This window comes from Pagrus pagrus (genome assembly GCF_965226575.1).
Source record: "Pagrus pagrus genome assembly, chromosome: 7".
Classification (NCBI taxonomy): Eukaryota; Metazoa; Chordata; class Actinopteri; order Spariformes; family Sparidae; genus Pagrus; species Pagrus pagrus.
Window position 1 is genome coordinate 12,311,527 of NC_140191.1, and position 17,684 is coordinate 12,329,210.

At 39.9% G+C, this 17,684-nt stretch overlaps 1 protein-coding gene across 1 annotated transcript; it reads right to left on the bottom strand.

Annotated features, from left to right (window-relative positions):
* Positions 1–3,870: 3,870 nt before the first annotated feature.
* Positions 3,871–17,684, bottom strand: lpcat3 (lysophosphatidylcholine acyltransferase 3). Its single transcript, XM_084357451.1, has 13 exons — positions 17,432–17,684; positions 14,283–14,390; positions 12,097–12,203; positions 11,488–11,581; positions 11,231–11,268; positions 10,080–10,258; positions 9,863–9,971; positions 9,693–9,779; positions 9,270–9,433; positions 7,341–7,488; positions 6,837–6,992; positions 4,814–4,957; positions 3,871–4,724 (listed from the first exon to the last, which is right to left on the bottom strand). The coding sequence occupies exons 1-12, from the start codon at positions 17,514–17,516 to the stop codon at positions 4,838–4,840; spliced, it is 1,395 nt and encodes a 464-aa protein (XP_084213577.1). The 5' UTR covers positions 17,517–17,684; the 3' UTR covers positions 3,871–4,724; positions 4,814–4,837.

Here is a 17,684-nt window from a genome sequence, read left to right on the forward strand (position 1 = left end):
GTGCCACAGAGCACGACGTGAACACATCCGCGTCCTGGTTCGTGAATCCTAAAGGTCACATTTCATCACTGTTTCAAGAAGTGATTTTTAACAGTCAGTGTTGGGCAAGTTACTTTAAAAATGCAATACATTAGGCTACATATTACTAGTTACCTTCATTTTAAAGTAATGCATTACTTTACAAAATTACTGTCTGCATAACAAAAACACTACTTTTTTGTGACAAATAATCGATAGGCTATAGAACAATTAAATTAGATCTTTTTAAATAAACAAATGGCCTTGGACACAGGGACGAGCAGGCAGACAAAGGATCAAAGTCTGATATATTATGAGATGGGAATAAATATTTTTAATTGTAGGCTCAGTCATATGAAACACAACAGACCACCTTCTATAATGTAGCCCCATAATGACATGACAAGACAAAAATCTCTTTCTATGCCTTTTTATTATAATCCACAGAACAAGGAGTGCTTGGGCATATGTGATTCAAGAATGTAAATTAAAATGCTCATCAGAGGTTTAGGCTTCATCATCAGGCCATGAAGTATGGCTCATTTCAGTCACACAGAAACTTAACAAAGAACTTATAGGCTCGGCTATGTTAAACACACGCACAGCCTATATTGTTATGGTCATGTTGGTGGGGATGGATTCTTAAAAAAACCACAATAAACGCTTCACTTCGGTCTGTAAAGTGGATTGTAACACATTACTGTAGCATATTACTGAAATATTATTAGTGACGTGCTATATTACTCCGTTACCGCTTTTGTATTGCATTACCCCCAAAATTAAATTTGTATTAAAAGTGCAATATGTAAGATTTGTTTGTTCAAAACATTCAAAAATTAACTCAAAAATTGTGGCGTAGCTTTTAGTCCTAAAACCAGGTAATCCGGTTGGCGCTTTTGTACATCTGCTCCGCTCGTCTCAAAGTCTTTGAGTTTATTTAATTGGTTTTCGTTTAAATGCCTGAAATAAGCTCTGTTGTTACCACAGGCTTAGAGTTGATGAAGGTTCTCAGTAATCCAGGTCATGATCATTTTAAGTGCTGTATCGTAGGCAATACAGTTTCTTGAAGACGTTTCACCTCTTCAGTTCCAACTAACTGGATGGGAGTTGCAGGCTTTTAACCCATGTGTGAGCGTTTCCTTACAGAGTCGTTAAGGACACGTGCACCCTTAAGTTTCAGAGTCGTTAGGGCCACTTGTGGGTTGTTGACCCAACCGTCCTTCATGTGGGTTGCTAGGGCTGGGTGAGCCCAGGTGTGAATAGTTGTTAAGGTGTCTGGGGAGGGAACTCAGTACTGCACTGTAGGTGGGTGATAAGTAATGTCGTAGGCCACCTCCACTCCCACAGCATGGAGTGGAGTTAGCATGCTAACCAGTTAGCCCTGGGCCTGAAAGTCGTTGGCATTTGTCTGAACAACATTGTTAAAATCTGTTCTAAGACCACAGGAGAGACACAAAAGGACTTGATCTCTTTTTTCAATCAACAGATCCTCCAGAAAGTGTTTTAGCTTCTCCTCGACATGTTCTTGTTGGTGAATTTCCTGTTACCGTCACGGCGCCATTCCGTTTTACTGCTCGTAAAACTAACCACAACTCCAAATCTTTCATTCCCTCTGTGGTACGTCTTTTAAATTTGCTGGAGATGTTTTTTTTAAATTTGATTTCTTATTGATTTTACTGTTTTTTATGTTTATTCTTTTTAATTAATGAGCAAGCTATTCATTAACATCTTCTCTTTATTGCAGATTTCTTTATTCCACTGAACTCCTTTGCATAATTTATTGTATTTTATTCTTATTTATTTTGTGCAAGGCAAGTTGTTCAAACAAATTGACCCTAGAGGGATTAAAGACGTTGTCTGAATCTGAATTTATTTAGTCGATAACTATTCAATCAGGCCTAATCGATGCGGATGTATTAATTGTGGGAGCTTGGAGCGCTGGGGGAGTGTTAGTGTTGTTTACTATCAGACTATTACCAAGGTCCTAATAGGCAACTCTCCACTCGGCAGCCATTTTAATAACAGCCCCGGGCAGTTATTACAAGCTAACAAGACCAAGCCCCTATCTAAATGAATGGGGAGAGAGCCAGAGCTTCACTTTAATGATCACAGAGACAGAGAGACAGAATCGCTCATCAAATCCGATTTTAAAAAACACTTATAAAGGTTTAAAAACATTTAAAATGCCTTTCCCCCCAGGTTCTACTTCTACTACATGTGGTTTCATAACACCAACTTCTTTTAGGGCTCAATATAGAGTGCCGCAACACGATGTCGTCAGGTCATCCCACCAGAGCATTTGAACAAAAATGTGATTTCAACATCTAATTTCTGAATAACCACATCTTTCTTGGTAATCCTATGATATTTATGAGAATGCTGTCTGCAGCGGCACCAAATCGTTTGAAACTGTTTGGCAATCTCGCTTGCGTTGGTGCAATACGCTGATATCTTTTCCAGTTCGGTTGCTGTAAAGCACATGATCACTTTCTGTTGATATTTTTTAGTTAATTTTTGAGTGTTTTAAAGGTGTGATATTTATAAAGTTTAGTTTAAAACATTCAAAAATTAACATTATTGACAAAATGTGACCAAAGAACATTTTTGACATCATCTCAAAGAGGGATGTATTGTGTTGCAGGGATATCTGTTGAAGTTGGCATGCTAACCAGCTAGCCCATAGCCACATCGGTACCTTGAGAGGTGATAGTGTGATAGTGAATGACACCAACATTTGGCTAATACGACCGCTAGCTGCATGGTGGACAGGCTAACACAGCAGTTAGCGGTTACTCTGGTGATATGCTATCACTCATCTTTTTGGATTTGACAGGTGGCCAATTCTCACATACTGCACCTTTACTTTACATTTCTTACATCTGCTCCTTTAAGAGCTTTTGTTGCCTGAAGCTTATCACAGACTGGATGCCCGTGTCCCGGCCTCAGACTTTGTACATCCGCCATCCACACCAATCTCCTCCCCGCGATGCAAACATGGTTCATAAATGCAGCATTTCATTCAGTCAAAGAAACACGGTGCAGGCACAAAATACAACCGTGCTGAAAAAATAGTGTATATAAATCCTGTAGATAATATTTCATGACAGTTGTCCAGACACACAGTAACACCACAGGGTACTTGCTTGAAATGCAGCATTTTAATGAACATTATAAAATTGTATTTGAAAATCACTCCCCCCCCCCACCCACCCTCCCTTCTCCTCCTCAATCCCAAGTCTTCGTTTGTACATTTGGTAGGAATAAGGCAAAAAAGTAGTCTCTTGAAATAGCAATTCACATCAATTAATAATCACCATGTCATGTATAAATATTACTAAAATTTAGGCTGTTGCTACAGTGAGGTTCGTCCTCTCCATGTGTGTGTTAGTCAGCGAGAGGACGGCAGCAGCAGCAGTGCTGGGCCTTCCTCCAGCATGTCATGGATCAGGTAATCCAGCCCCCTAAAAAATGTAAATAAACAAATAAAGAGGCATCCCCACAGTTGGATGAGATGCTTCTTCTCCACACTTCTTTTAATCTCCACCTGCTGTTAGAACAGGCCATAGGTGAAACCAAAAGTGGACTCTTTTTTTTTTTTTTTTTTTGTTTGTTTGTTTGCTTCCAGTTCAAAATGAGACAGTTCCTTGCTTCAAAAAGTATTCATGAAGATCAGAGTGAATATAAGATGAACCAAAATGATTAAATGTAGTGACTGTATGGCTGGGCAGTGTGCAAGTCTCTTTCTAAAGGGCCGGGCTTGAATCGAGGCCCGACGGAGGACTGAACAGAGGGAGAAGAGGAGACACCGCAAGAAAATAAACAGCAACGTCAAACCAGGAAAGGCAGGAGAACAATGCAAATTCTTTCCATGAAATCTTATCCAAAGCTACAAAATTTTCTTTTTTCATAAAAGCTGCTAAAACTCTATAAAATCAAGTCTTTTTTCCAGCACAAATCAAATTAAAACCCAAACAAATGTAATTGTAAAAACATTCATTAATACAAGGCCATTTTGAGTTGGGGGTTAGTGTCGAGTGTGTGATTTACAGTGCTTGTATAACCACTGGCAGCCATTTTCAAGAAACAACCCCCCTGATTATTATTATTATTGTTATTGTTATTATTATTGTTATTATCATTATTATCACCTGTCTTTTGCAGAGAGCTGTATGCATTTTGTATTATTACATTATAGTGCCACATACGTTGGTTCTGTGCTTAAACCCCCTGTGAAGTCTTGGCTGCTGCCGCTAAATGTGGGTGCTAGATGTGAGACAGAGAAATGGGGAAAAAAAAAAAAAGAAAGAAAGAAAACACATCAGAGCCAATGACAGACTCTGAACCCGTGACTGGTGAGTGCAATTCTGTGTCGACAGCATGTAAAGTCTCTCAAGTTCTACAAGTCCAACATTTCTTTAAAAAAAAAAAAAAAAAAGATTGAGAGAAACAACAAAAAAAGAAAAACAGGAAATCGCCCCTGATTGGCTCACAATTACCCCATGTGGCACGATGGTCATTTCCTGTAAACATTTCTCCGAATGTTTATAAAAACACCCTCCCATTTAAAACACAAAAATATATAGAAATTTATTTTTACATGGACATATATATATAGATATATATATTACTAAAGGCCTTAAAATATTTTCCTTTCTGCTCCTTGAAAGTCACAGTTCCCTTCAGTGGATATACAGCCTTAGACGGACCTGGAAGGAAAGACGGAGATATTTAAACACTATAAACATTTATTCACAGCTCATCATTTGTCTTTACAACAACTTTATTGACTGCTTACCATGCCGAGTCTGAGTACCAAGTTTTAATCCTGCTTTATCTGGCTCCGTTCTTTCTTAGGCACCAGCGCCTTACGGAGGTATGGCATGATTAAAAAGGCTACGAGGAAGAATACATGTCCACAGAAATAGATGGACGAATACACCTGAAAGACAAAAAGGTGACAAAGAGTCAAATTAAAATCCTCACTGAAACATCCCAGCAACAAATTAAATCAACTTGAATACTGTTCTAAAATAAAATGTTCAAGTATCTCTATGAAGGTTCTCTTTTCTTTTACTCATAGTGTTGAAGTCAGCGGATACATTTTTTTTCCTATTCTAAAATGCAACTGGTTATACACTGCATTCATCACAGGAGAAAAAACAATCACAGTAAACGACTCCTACGCCTGTCAGTCAAGTTCAGAGTGTTTGCTGCATTTTCTGAAAACTTTAATTTGAACTTGATGATGACTAATGATGGAAATGGCAGATGAAAATGACGATTCCTCACAACTAGAGTGTCCATGGCCATATCTGAAGTGTTTGAGATTTTGAAATGACAAAAGATTCATATTTGTTTAAATGTCTGCTGTGTTTACTGCACACAAACTTCATCACAGCCTACAAGAGTTCACCGTCCCACCTAGGAAAGCATGTTGAGGTGTGTAATCATTCGTTCACTCTGAGATAAACATTTTAAAACAGAGATATCTGTGTTTGTTGTAGTTACAGTATGTAAGACATGGGTGGTTAAAAAAATGGACTTTGTATGAATTTTTATGGATGTGCCCACCAAGTTGTCGTATTTGGACAGGGTCCTGTCTGAATCTCTTGCTGACCTCTCCACCCCACCTGTCCACCATCAGTTGCCATCAGAGAGTTTCCTGTCCATGTCAATCACCGGTCACAGCTTCTCTCTGCACTTCTGTCCCTCAATCCCTTGTCAGGTCACAGGTTCCTCAGCAAGCCCCGGTTTGTAAATACCAGCCACTTTCCCAACTCTGGTCATCTGAAGTAGCTAACCCGACACATTGTTCCACCCATTCCTGTTCCAGTTCCTGAGAAGCTGCCTGTTATATTTTGTCCATGTTGAAGACTCCCTTCTTGTTGCTTTTTCTTGTAAGCTAACTTTAACCGTGTCCCAAAAGACAAAAGCTTTGCATGAAAAAAACGCAGCCCCCTCATTGTTTTCACTGAACACAACAGTGTTGCAGCAAAACAAAACAAAAACAAAGCCCTGTTGTCCAATCAAATGCCTGCAAGTGCACAATCCTGGTAGATTGCTTTGCAACATGAACACCGTACTTATGATGTTGACTGCACCTGGTGAAATACATGCTAGTAATTAAGTAGTGATGGTAGTGATTTCACTGTCGCTATTTGACTTGATTTTACACACATGACATCGTGGCATGTCTGGAAGGAGGATGCCTTCCCTGTTGCACTTCCTGAAGCGTTTTTTGGTCATTTTTCTTTTTTGAATGAAGGACAGAGGGTGTTGCTGTAAACTAAGGCAACTCTGCAAATTGGGGTTAAATAAATAAAATTGACTTGACCTGATCCGTCATGACGAAATATAAAATCATTGTTGAGTTGTTAAATCCTCTCTCATAGTATCATAAACAGCTCTGCAGTTTTTTTGGTGCCTGATAAACCTTTTAACTGATGCATCTATTATTCGAACTCGCTGAAGCACCACTTACACTCAGATCACAAATGGTGGCAACATCCTGTTTCACAAATGATTGTCGTTCACAAACCACAGGAACGTTAATGATTCCTAAAACGCTCCTATGTGGGAAGCAAGTACGGGGTTTGTTTAGACTAGCTGAACAAATCAAAATGATCTCGTATTACAAATCAAAGCTTGCATTTTGTAAATTTGACCAAATAGGGCCTTGGATTGTATTTCAACACACCCCAACCGCTGGATATTATCTTAACACAGGGTCCTCTTCCCTGATGTGTCAACCTGGACTCAAGCTTATGAGTGAGACCAACCATATTTATCCTATGACCCACATCATCCGTGAGAGTTACCTTGAGCCATTTGTCATAGGTGAAGAGGCAGAATGGCACCAGGGGGTAGCCCATGAAGAGCCAGTGGAAAAACTGCTGGACTACATAGATGAGAGGGTAGAGCGGGCTGTTGGCCAGCTTCGTCAGCAGGGGACTGTCCCTCACTAGTGCCAGGGCCTGTCACACACAAACACAGAAATATATCCCAGAGTGGTTTCAGTAATATAATAAAAGAATGGTTATATAATAAACTGATGCCAGATTGTGACTGCAGTCAATATTTAATTACAGGTACACTCAGCAGTGAGGTGCATTTGATCAATAGTGATATGATATTTAATAACAAGAGACTGTCTTTTCAAAAAGTGAACAATGGGTTTATATGATGCAGACAGAAGAAAATAAAATTAATGCAATAACAAGTTTACCACTTACTGAAATAAACACCCAGATGGTTTGAGCTTCCTAAACATAATTATCTTTAGACAACTCATTCCCACATTTTGCTCTGTATCTGTAGCTTACCTGTCTCTCTACAGTGATGATGAAGAACTCCATGGAGAAACACAGGATGTATCCAGAGTGAAGGCCATGCCAGATCGTTAGAAAGAGGAGTGTGGCCACATGGGAGAGGGTCTTGTTGCCCAGGAACTTCAATCGCTTGAAGACATTTCTTTAAAAATAAAAAAGAGCGAGAAGAGAGAAAAACAAGCCCAGAGTTATGCTCGTCTCTTTTTGACTCAGAATCTAGATAATGGCAGTCAGAAATGCTCAATGCATCAGCTATCACTGCCAACAAGGCAAGCACTCACTTACCTGGGAGTTGTTGTTGCATAGCAACTGAGGTTATATAAAAACATTTCAACAACTTTGCATCCTCTATGAGGGTACTCATGAAGTCAGTGCTGGCCCTAACTTTCTGTTATGATATATTATACAAGAGCATCGCACATTATCTTTTCAATCACTGAAACTGTGGGGTTTTTTTTTGTTTTGTTTTTTTCTAACAGCTCACTGGTGACGAGCTGCAGCATTAACTCCAGAAGCAGTGCATGAAGTACTACTGTTTAAAAGCTCTGAGCCGCTGACAAACCTCTCTTAATGCAGCAGCTGGCCAGGTGCTGAGGTGCGAAAGTGTGCAGGATTTGAACCTCTCAGCTCTCTTCCTTCATGCTTCACACAACTACTACTGCCAATTTTCGAGTTTACAACCGAGGACAGCACGATGAATGCCCTTGAGTAGAGACTGTTGATTATACAATTCATTGCTGAGCACTGACTTTCACCTGACCAAGTGGCCACTGGGAACGGCTCTAAATGGTATTTCAGACAAAACTAGTGTGTGTCTAGGCATACTGAAACCTTCAAGGGTAACCTCCAGTATTTTTTAACCTGGGCCACATTTTATTTCTCTTTACATAATTTCGGGTTTCTCTATAGGGATCCTTTCCATAACATAGCCTATCAGTGACATACTTTGCCGGGCACAGGTACCCTCCTCACAGATTACTTTGCAGCCATTTTGCATTTCTGCTCTACCAATTCCCTAAAAATAAGGCCCAGGTTTGAAAATACAGGAATTACCCTGCCTCTTATGGAGCGTCTCCACATATCCAACATCATCTTTATCATACTAATTCGTCAGACCTCTCTGACTCCCACTGGCTTCTGTCTTACTGTATGTCTTATGAATTTAAATGCCTCATAAAAAGCTTGCATTTTTATTATTCTTTCCAACCAGGCTTCCAGAGGAGGGAGGCTTAGAAAAATCTAAAATCTAACTTAACCCATTTAATGCTAAATTGCTTAAATGTGTGCTGAGAGAATAACAACTCCAATGTTGCGCATATGTGACTATAAATAGTTTTCTTTGTAGGTCAAACAATTGGAGCATTTTAACTGTCAAGTCTGTGTTTTATCTAGTAAGAGCATGACAGCTTTACAATAAAAAATATAAGTTCTTATTAGTTACTTGAGAGAATTTTATTTCCATTTTGGAAAGATATCACTCCCCTCCTCCACTCTCCATTTCTCATGCAGTTTTGGATAATAGAAAGTAAAAGTGAGCTTAGGTAGCTAATGCATTCAACTGAAATGGACCATGTAATAAACTGTATGTTCAATAAATTGCTTTGCTCACTGTAGTCATCATAAAAATGGAGTCACATGCTCCTACTGGAAAACTTTAATTGTCTGAAAAGTTAAAACTTTTAAACCCTTCTGTGGATGTCTGCTCCCTCCCCTGATTCTTGTGGTGTGAAAACAAACCATGAAGCGAGGCCTTGCCGTGTGTGATTCCAGGCTACTCCTCCCTTGTGAGGGCACATATGCATATTGGATTGAACTGTCATAGCCCTGTACTTCACTGTTATCATCTGAGTAAATATTTAACCATTACAGCCACTCTTCGAATACAAGCAAGAGAGCGTCACAGATTTCTGGCTCGACACTGACCTGGCAGCCCACGCGTTTGTGTTGATGTTGAAGGAAGAAATGGTTCCTCCAAAAAGTGGCGTGGTTTCAAACAGCCACACCTTCATATTGGCACAGGCGTCCCACTGGGGCTTTCCATCCACGACACCATTGTAGCCTAATCCAGTTAATATACATACACCCTCCTGTAACACACAAAACACACATCAGTCTCATCATTTGTTCCAAGTCACACCATGAAGCACACGATCCTGAATAACTGGGACCGCACCATTACGTGTGTGTGATGAGTGTATGCAAAGGTATGCAAAGGGCGGTGTTTCATTGTTAATAGTCGTTACAGCTTCCTTTGTATGAGGCTGTTGACTGTTTGTCATCAAGGCACAACTCCACTTTTTCAAAACACATTTCAAGCACATATTTGCAGATCAAGAGGCTACTTACCGCTATAACCCAACAGCTGACATATTTGTACAAAATGACTTTAGCCCAAAGCAGAATAAACACACAGCGATACCAGAAGGGCTGAGCCTGTGGAGAGGACACAGATTTACATTTTAGACGAATAAAGTAAGCATACACTGATTATTTTTTGAGCATATTGTCGTTCTCACCTCATACTCATCTGTTAAGTAGTAGCTGTCTGAATAATAGGGACTAAATATTGCATAAATCACTAGGCAGAGAAAACCTAGGGCAAACCTCTTCACAGCCGGTATAACACTGGAAGAGAAAGGAGCAAGATGAGGATGAGAGAGGGGAAGGTAAAAATGTTAAGGGCAGGGACACTGGACAGAAGTATAATAACTATAGTCTTTCAACTCCTTTTACCTGTTAGGAGGCTCTCCAGGGCAGTCAGTGAGCTCCCCTGCCACCAGCCTCTGGTAGCTGCGCAGTGTAAACTGGGGCCCCACCAGGAAGCCTCCATAGAAGTAGGAAAAGCCGTACACCTCGAGCAGAGAGGGCACAGACGGCAGGGCTGATTTCTTCTGTTCTGAACTCAGCTGGGACTGGAGTTTACGGAAATGAGAAGAAAAGAAGACGTTGAAAAACAAGAAGGGAGAAGAGTGGAGTCATTTCAAAAGCATGTGGATGAACTCTAGTTACAAAGGACTCTTTTAGCATTTGACCATAATCTTAACATGACTGCACTAAATACTGGAATTTAGCTGCAGGCTATAAACTGTGTGCTGAAGAGTGACCCTTAGCATTCATTTGAAACACTTCAGATACAGTGATAATATTAACCGGATAAGGGCAGATTTATATACATTTAAACAGATAAAGATAAAACAGACAGAAAAGCACAGTACAGACAGAGTTATTATTCTAACAAAATGAGCTATGTTAGTGTCTGAGTTTTTTGGTCTTTGAAATAAAGCATTGTTTAGAGAGGGACTTTAATATTTTACAGAGCCGTTTCAGTCAAAGTAGCAAAAATCTGCTCCCACACACTGTCAATTTATGCTAATAGCTATGTTTCCATGCCAACATAGCAATTTATTTATTCTCCTACACACCTTTTGATATATTTTTTCACCAAAAATTAGATTTTTCTGCTTCCAACTTCTGAATATTTTCAGCTTTTCTTTGTTTTTCTCCAATAGTAAACGTAATATCTTTGAGCTGTGAAACGGCGGTCAGACAAAACAAATAATCCAAAATACGTCACTTATACAGTAAGTGACGCATTTCATAAGTAACTAAATACTGACTGTACTTGCTGTGCATTTGTACATAGTGATTATCTATTTATCGGTGGTGAAAACTTTTGAATATTCTTTCAATCAAAGAAAACATTGACCTCTCTTTCACACATGACAGAATGAAAAAGAAGCAACAAATGGCGATAAGAAAGACTAACAGAGATAAACAAATAAACAATGAGTAAAAATCAAACAAGCAGCAATCCAAGACTGACGACATCAACATATTGACAGATGATCATGCAGGCAAAAGCAAAGAGAGATCAACCAACTCACTGGTTCCTTCCCGCCGTCATAGTAATCAAATGACAAACCTGTAATCAGAAAATGCAACTGGTGTCAGAAACTATGTTAGGGTGACTAACGCTGTCATGATCACTTGAATGAACACATTAAAGCATGCTAAAGGCCATGTGAGCAGTATATCAGTGTGTTAATCGTTCACTACAGTACAGAGGGAAATTGCAACAACGGCAAATCAAACAAAATGAGTAAACATCAGAGGAGCGTAAGAGGAGCTGCAGTCAACTCACCAACAAGTTTGAGTGTGAGGACACAATGAGGCATAGTCCATTTGATGTCATACTCCTCGGTCGCTGTGTAGTAATAACCTGCCAGCAGGTATATCTACAGGAAGATGGAACGAGAGGATTAAAATACATCCAATAAACAAAACTATGCATTATCAGATGTTTGAAACAGCTCTACGTGGCAGAAAACCTTAGGAGAAAAGAATCAAAACAAGGAAATTGCAAAAACAAACCACAGGAAGCGTACCCTTATCAAGGGAATCTCAAGTGGGCATATTTCTGGTTTCATTTCTGTACTTCTTAAAGTTTAAGCAATAAATACATGCAAAAATAATGGCTCCAGCATTCTCACAGAAAGCATGTGACTACATCGTAACATTTCTGGCCTTAGTTATAAGTGGCCTCTTTTAATATATGAGACAAACAGTGTGCAGGCTTTGACAAGGCAATTATAGAAAGTCCCAGAATGCAGATGCAGAAATCAGATATTAGACTGTGCAGACACACTGGCAGGCAGTAGGTGCACCACTGCAGTAAAAGTCTGACGAAAGGGAACTAAGGCTATAAAGTAAGCCTGGGTGCAATGGGAGAGGAAACACCAGCACTCCTCACCATTTGAAAGGTAAAGCTGCATAGGACAGTTGTTACCGTCCTTCCCATGAGCCTCAGCATCAGGAATTGGACAAGGATGCATACTGCGGAGTGATAGAGCTGAGAGCCTGGGAGAGAGACGGACAGAAGGGGGGGATGGGGATGATGGTGAGTGCAGTCAAGTGTGACCTGTAGGAGTGGACATGACAACGGCATTTTTCCTGCACGGTTCAGTATTTATCAGCAGAGATGGAGACAGGACAACAAGGCAAATCCACGATACGCATGCGACCTGAAAATGAGCTTTCAAAGAGGGCTTGGAGGACAAAATAAGTATTCCACCAGGAGAAAGATAAAGCAACAGACCTGCTGTAAAATCCAAGTGCAGCCATAACAGAACAAAGGAAAGAGAGAGAGATCAATGTTAGCAGTTTGTGTTTACTCCAGCATGCCATGGGGAAGCTCCATCCATTCATCCCATCTATTGTTTTCACTTTGGCAAATACAAGTGTACTCTAATGAAGCGATTAGTCATCATAGTCGTTTGGACGAAAACTATTTTGACAATAAATGTCATTTTTAAGTGGTTTCAGCTTTTCAAATGGGAATATTTGCTGTCCTCTATTATGATAAATTGAACTGAATGCAGGGGTGCAACTAATGATTTAGCTAGACAATGAAAAGCAGAATAACCAATTAAATGTTTTGTCTATGAAATACAAGAAAACGGTGAGTTATGCCTGTTATTATTCATGAAAGCTGATGGAAATCTATTCAAAATGTGCTTGTTTTATTCAGCCAACAGTCGAAAACCGACAGATATCCTTTCTAATATAATAATAAGCAAGACAAGCAGGAGGAAGAAAAAGAAAGGAGCTGAAACAAGTAAACGTCATATTTTTCTCGGAAAATGATCAGACTGTTGGTTGGACAAAACAGGAAATCTGGAAAGATCATGCATATATCACATTGCCTTCAAAACAGGAAGAGTCTGAGCTACATGCTAAAAACTAAATTTTTTTGTCAATTGTCAGACTTGCTGGCGTAGTCTGTCAAAGAGCACCACATTCACTTCCCCGAAATGATTCAACAATGATGGTGATGATGAGTCACACAAGTGAAAGACTTCTCTCAGCCATTTATGATCCGAAAATAAATGATTCAAAAGGGCTTCCTGTTGAAGTCCAGCACTTCATTTAGACAGTTTTTCATTAAATATGTAACTTGCAAATATATCACATATCCTTCACTTATCAACCCAAAGCAATCCATGAACAATGATTCAAAACAAAAAAGTCTATGCATTAATGAAAATAAGTCTGGATAACTGGTGGCACTTTAAGAAGCATTTAAAAAAGATTTACTCAGCTATAGCAATGTATTCATGCTGCAATTAATATCAGCAGGATGTATTTGATATCCTCCGGAAGCCCAAACTGTGCAGAGAATTGTTCATTTTCCTAAGCACAGATATCGTTTGAGTTGATCTGACAGCTTTCAATCGTGTTTTGCGAGCAGCAGGGGAAAGAGTTTTGGCAGTGAAGACCAGCAGACAAAGAGAAGACGAAACCTCAGATTATCACATTTCGGATCTAAAACTCAAACTTCAGCTCAGAAATGACATAGCTCTTTTAAATGTTTTTTTTTTTAAAGTATTCTTTAAATTTATCATACAGATAGTCTGTTTAAACATGTTTAAAGGGCATTAAATGTTGGTGAAGGCCGTATACTGACTTGTTTAGGACTCAAAACACAAAGTTTAGGGACTCAGGACTTCATAGCCAAGAACTGAGACTTACTTGTGACTTGCACAACAATGACTTTATCCCATTTCTGGAAGGCAAAGCTCCTGAGCTTCAGAGTGTGTAGCTGGTGTATGACCTTTAAATTAAAGGCCGTCTGTGGAGTTTCTGACTGCTCGTAGTGCTATGGAGCAGGTTTTAATGAGTGGTTCCCCATTTTGTTTGCCTCATGCACACACATGAGAAATGCAGCAATGCACCACAAGGCAGAAATCAAAATGTTAAATAAAACTCGACTTTACAGATGCCTCATGAGGGAGGAAATGATACACACAATGCATTATTATAAGTAGCTGTGAATTTAAACGGAACAGAAGTCACGGAATAAATACGAAGTGATAATCATCTATTTGTTTTTCACAGCTGAATAAAAACACCCGCCCTTAATCTCCCTCTTCATCTCACCAAAGTTGAATGCTGCTAGAGCCAGTCCAGAGAACGCATGGAACAAGTGTATAACTGTGGCAGGCTGGTAAAACAAGAACCGCCGGTACAGCAGAGCAAAGGGATACCCTGCAGAGTAGAAAAAGAGAGAACAAAGAGAGAGAGCGAGAACAAAAATGTTAATGTAGCCACAGCATGTCTTCATATCAGCTATGTGAGCCATTGTTGACACCTCCTGATACTAACAACACTGACCTTGTGGTAGAAACCTATTGTCACACACACACATTAGCACATTAGCACCACTGGTACATACGTGCTGCTGTAAATCTGGCATCTCAAGGAGAAAGATAACTGTTCTAAGAAGGATTGTGGAAAGGGCAAACGCTCACCAGTGCTCACAGTGAAAGTTATTTTCACAGAGGGCCAGCCAGTTCAGTCTGACTCACATTTTGATTCATCATAATGTAATTACTTATTTGAATACCTTCTTCAAATTCCGTCTTCTTCTACTGGGGTTAGCTAAACAGGATAAGGCATTTTCTATATTTTTTCTTACTGACGACAAATCTCATGAAATCACACAATGAACTGATCCGATGAGTAGCGTCAGCATAGCCAGAGCCTGATATAGCTCCTTATTCCTCTTTGCCATAGACATCATTTGCACGCCACAGTCACACCACTGCACTGGATGACGTGTCCTTTCACTACGATGAAAGAGGGCACTGTAGTTCATGTGGCGTTGAACCACATGCACCATCCTGCTGACAAAAATATTCCCTAGTGCATATTGATATTAGTTTATAAATATTCAGCTGTAAATAAATCACTAACTCCTGCTTGAATAATGTTTGCGTGTAGTGATCTTCTATTTTAGGAGACGCCTGAAAAATGAAACTACATACTGTATTAATGATCTGTTTTTGGGCGAATGCCATTGGCAGGCCAGGGAAGTCCAAAATTATTGAGAGACAGATTAAAAGATAAACTCACACATAAGTCAGGTGAAGTTTTGTAGACGTATTTTCGTATACAAAACATTTCTGGAGTTTCACAGCTAACAGTGTTGCAGCAGTCTCCTAAAGGTAACATCTTTTCAAATCAATTTGAGACTTAGATTACACCAGATAAGCTGTACAGAGCCATTTTATGTTTTTTTTAAGTTGTATTTTTTTATGTTTTAAAACAAATCCCCATTTACTTCAGTTGTTTTGGAGAATGCAGCAACGCTCCAGAAATGTTTTGAGGACTACGAAACTTTGCCAGACTTTCCATCATGGGGTAGGAGTAGATGATGACTAAATTTTCCTTTTTGGGTGAACTAATCCTTTAACCCAATGTTGCTTGTCGTGGGATTTGTGGACATTAGAGAAATACAGAATTACACCGGTCTTATCCTGTAAAAACTTTTGCAATCCAATTAGCCAAGTACAGAGTAGCTTCAGGGCTAATCATCTGAGTGACTTGGATACAGAGTCTAGCAAGCTTATTTTAAAACTGATTGGTGGCTGTAGTGGCGCATTTTCAGCCAATTATCGGGCCGATATTCAGCATTTTTCCGATTATCGGTCTCTGTGATCTGTCAGATTGTTGATAAAATAATCTAATTTAAAAATGTGCCAACAGTCTCTGATTGGTAAAATGTCAAAGTTACTAGCCTATAAACACTGAGTAAACTGAATCTGCAAAGTAACTAGTAACTAAACTTATCATATAAATGTAGTAGAGTGGAAGTATAAAGTCACAGAAAATGGAAAAACTCAAGTTAAGTACCTGAAAATTGTACTTAAGAACAGTAATTGACTAAATTGTACTTTGTTCATTTCATCACAGGTTGGTCGAATTTTTGACACAATAATCGGTATAAGTGTAAGCCCTGAAAATGCCAAATCGGTTGACCTCTATTCTAAATACATAATACAGCAGCTATGGATCTAGTATCAAATATCAAGGTCCACACAGAGCATTACCATGTAGTGGCTCTTGCAAAGCAGTTGGGGACCAGAGCCTATTTATAGCAGAGGAAACACTGAAACCCACCTGACATTTTGGCCGCAACTGGCAGTTACTATACGAGTATAATATTGTGTAAGACACATTAGGCAACGCTAGGATAAATTACATGCAACAGGGCTGACAGAGAGGTTTCAGGCATTAGCCGCCCAAAGTCTGATTAGAATAGCTACGCTCAGTGTGTTGTATTGTGAGTGTGAGGAGACGTGTCCATGTGTCAGAACAAAGTTCAGAGAGGACAGCATGGAGGACACCCTCCCCCACCACACACATCCACACCCCTGACTCCCAGTAGTCCTCACAAAATACTACATGTCACAACCTACAATAAAACAACAGAGACCCAAGCTTAACCTTGGTACACTTTTATGAAAAATCACTGCAAATTGTGGCCTTTTTTCAAACTTTTTTTTAACCCCGTCAGAGTGTGTCTCCCCTTCTGCTCAACTGAGTGGAAAATGGAGGGGTTGGGGGACATGTTTTGGCAGCCTGTCCTCATTCACCCTGTCAAAGAGTCTCCCTCCCCCAACAACATTGGAGCTATTATTTTCAGCAACACCAGTCTCGTACAATTATGCTAACGTTAATCCTACAGCCCACAAACTATTTCATCAAAATGCAGGAGGGCGTGTTGTGCTAGTCTGCATTTTATAACTGCCAAGCTAACTTGACCTAATAGTCTTTTTGTCTTTACACAAACACCAACATGTAGGAAATTAATCAAAATGAGGGGCTAATGGCAGTTGTGGCTGACACGACACCATACCTAGCCTCATCCCGTCATCATGACAGTTAACAACCACAAGTTAGCCGTTGGTAGTGATGTTTTGCAGGAAACACAATCTTAGCCGTCTAAAGGTGAGTGGCGTTTTAGTCACAAGCTTTCTGGAAATCAATATGTTTGTTCAGGGAAGCCCGCCACTGATTTAGGAGGATACTCATTGAGCTAGCTAAACAGTAGTGGACCAGAACAACTGGTTTGCAGCCTGTAGCTGTGTCACAGTGATTACCTGACTGAGCGTTATGTTAGCAGTGAGTGTAACACTTACACACAGCTATGACAGCGGTTCAGTACTCAAACGTGTCACCGGGACACATGTCACCTCAGCTAGCTAGAAGAACAACCCGTAAATGATTCGTGAGGCGAAACTCACCGATTAAGATAGATAAAATGAGTCGAACCGCTGGTTCCGGGGAACCTAAGGACTCCGACAGACCCTCCAGTAAGGGAGCCGCCATCTTTCTTGTGGGCGGAAACGTCTCCTCGCGACGGTTCAGTGAACTCTACTGATTCACGGCAGACACACATACACACAGACACACACACACATCCAGGCTACACTCCTCTCTTTTTAAAGCCCCTCCGCGGTTCAACCTCCTTGAAAGTTACACCGTGTGTTTCTCCTC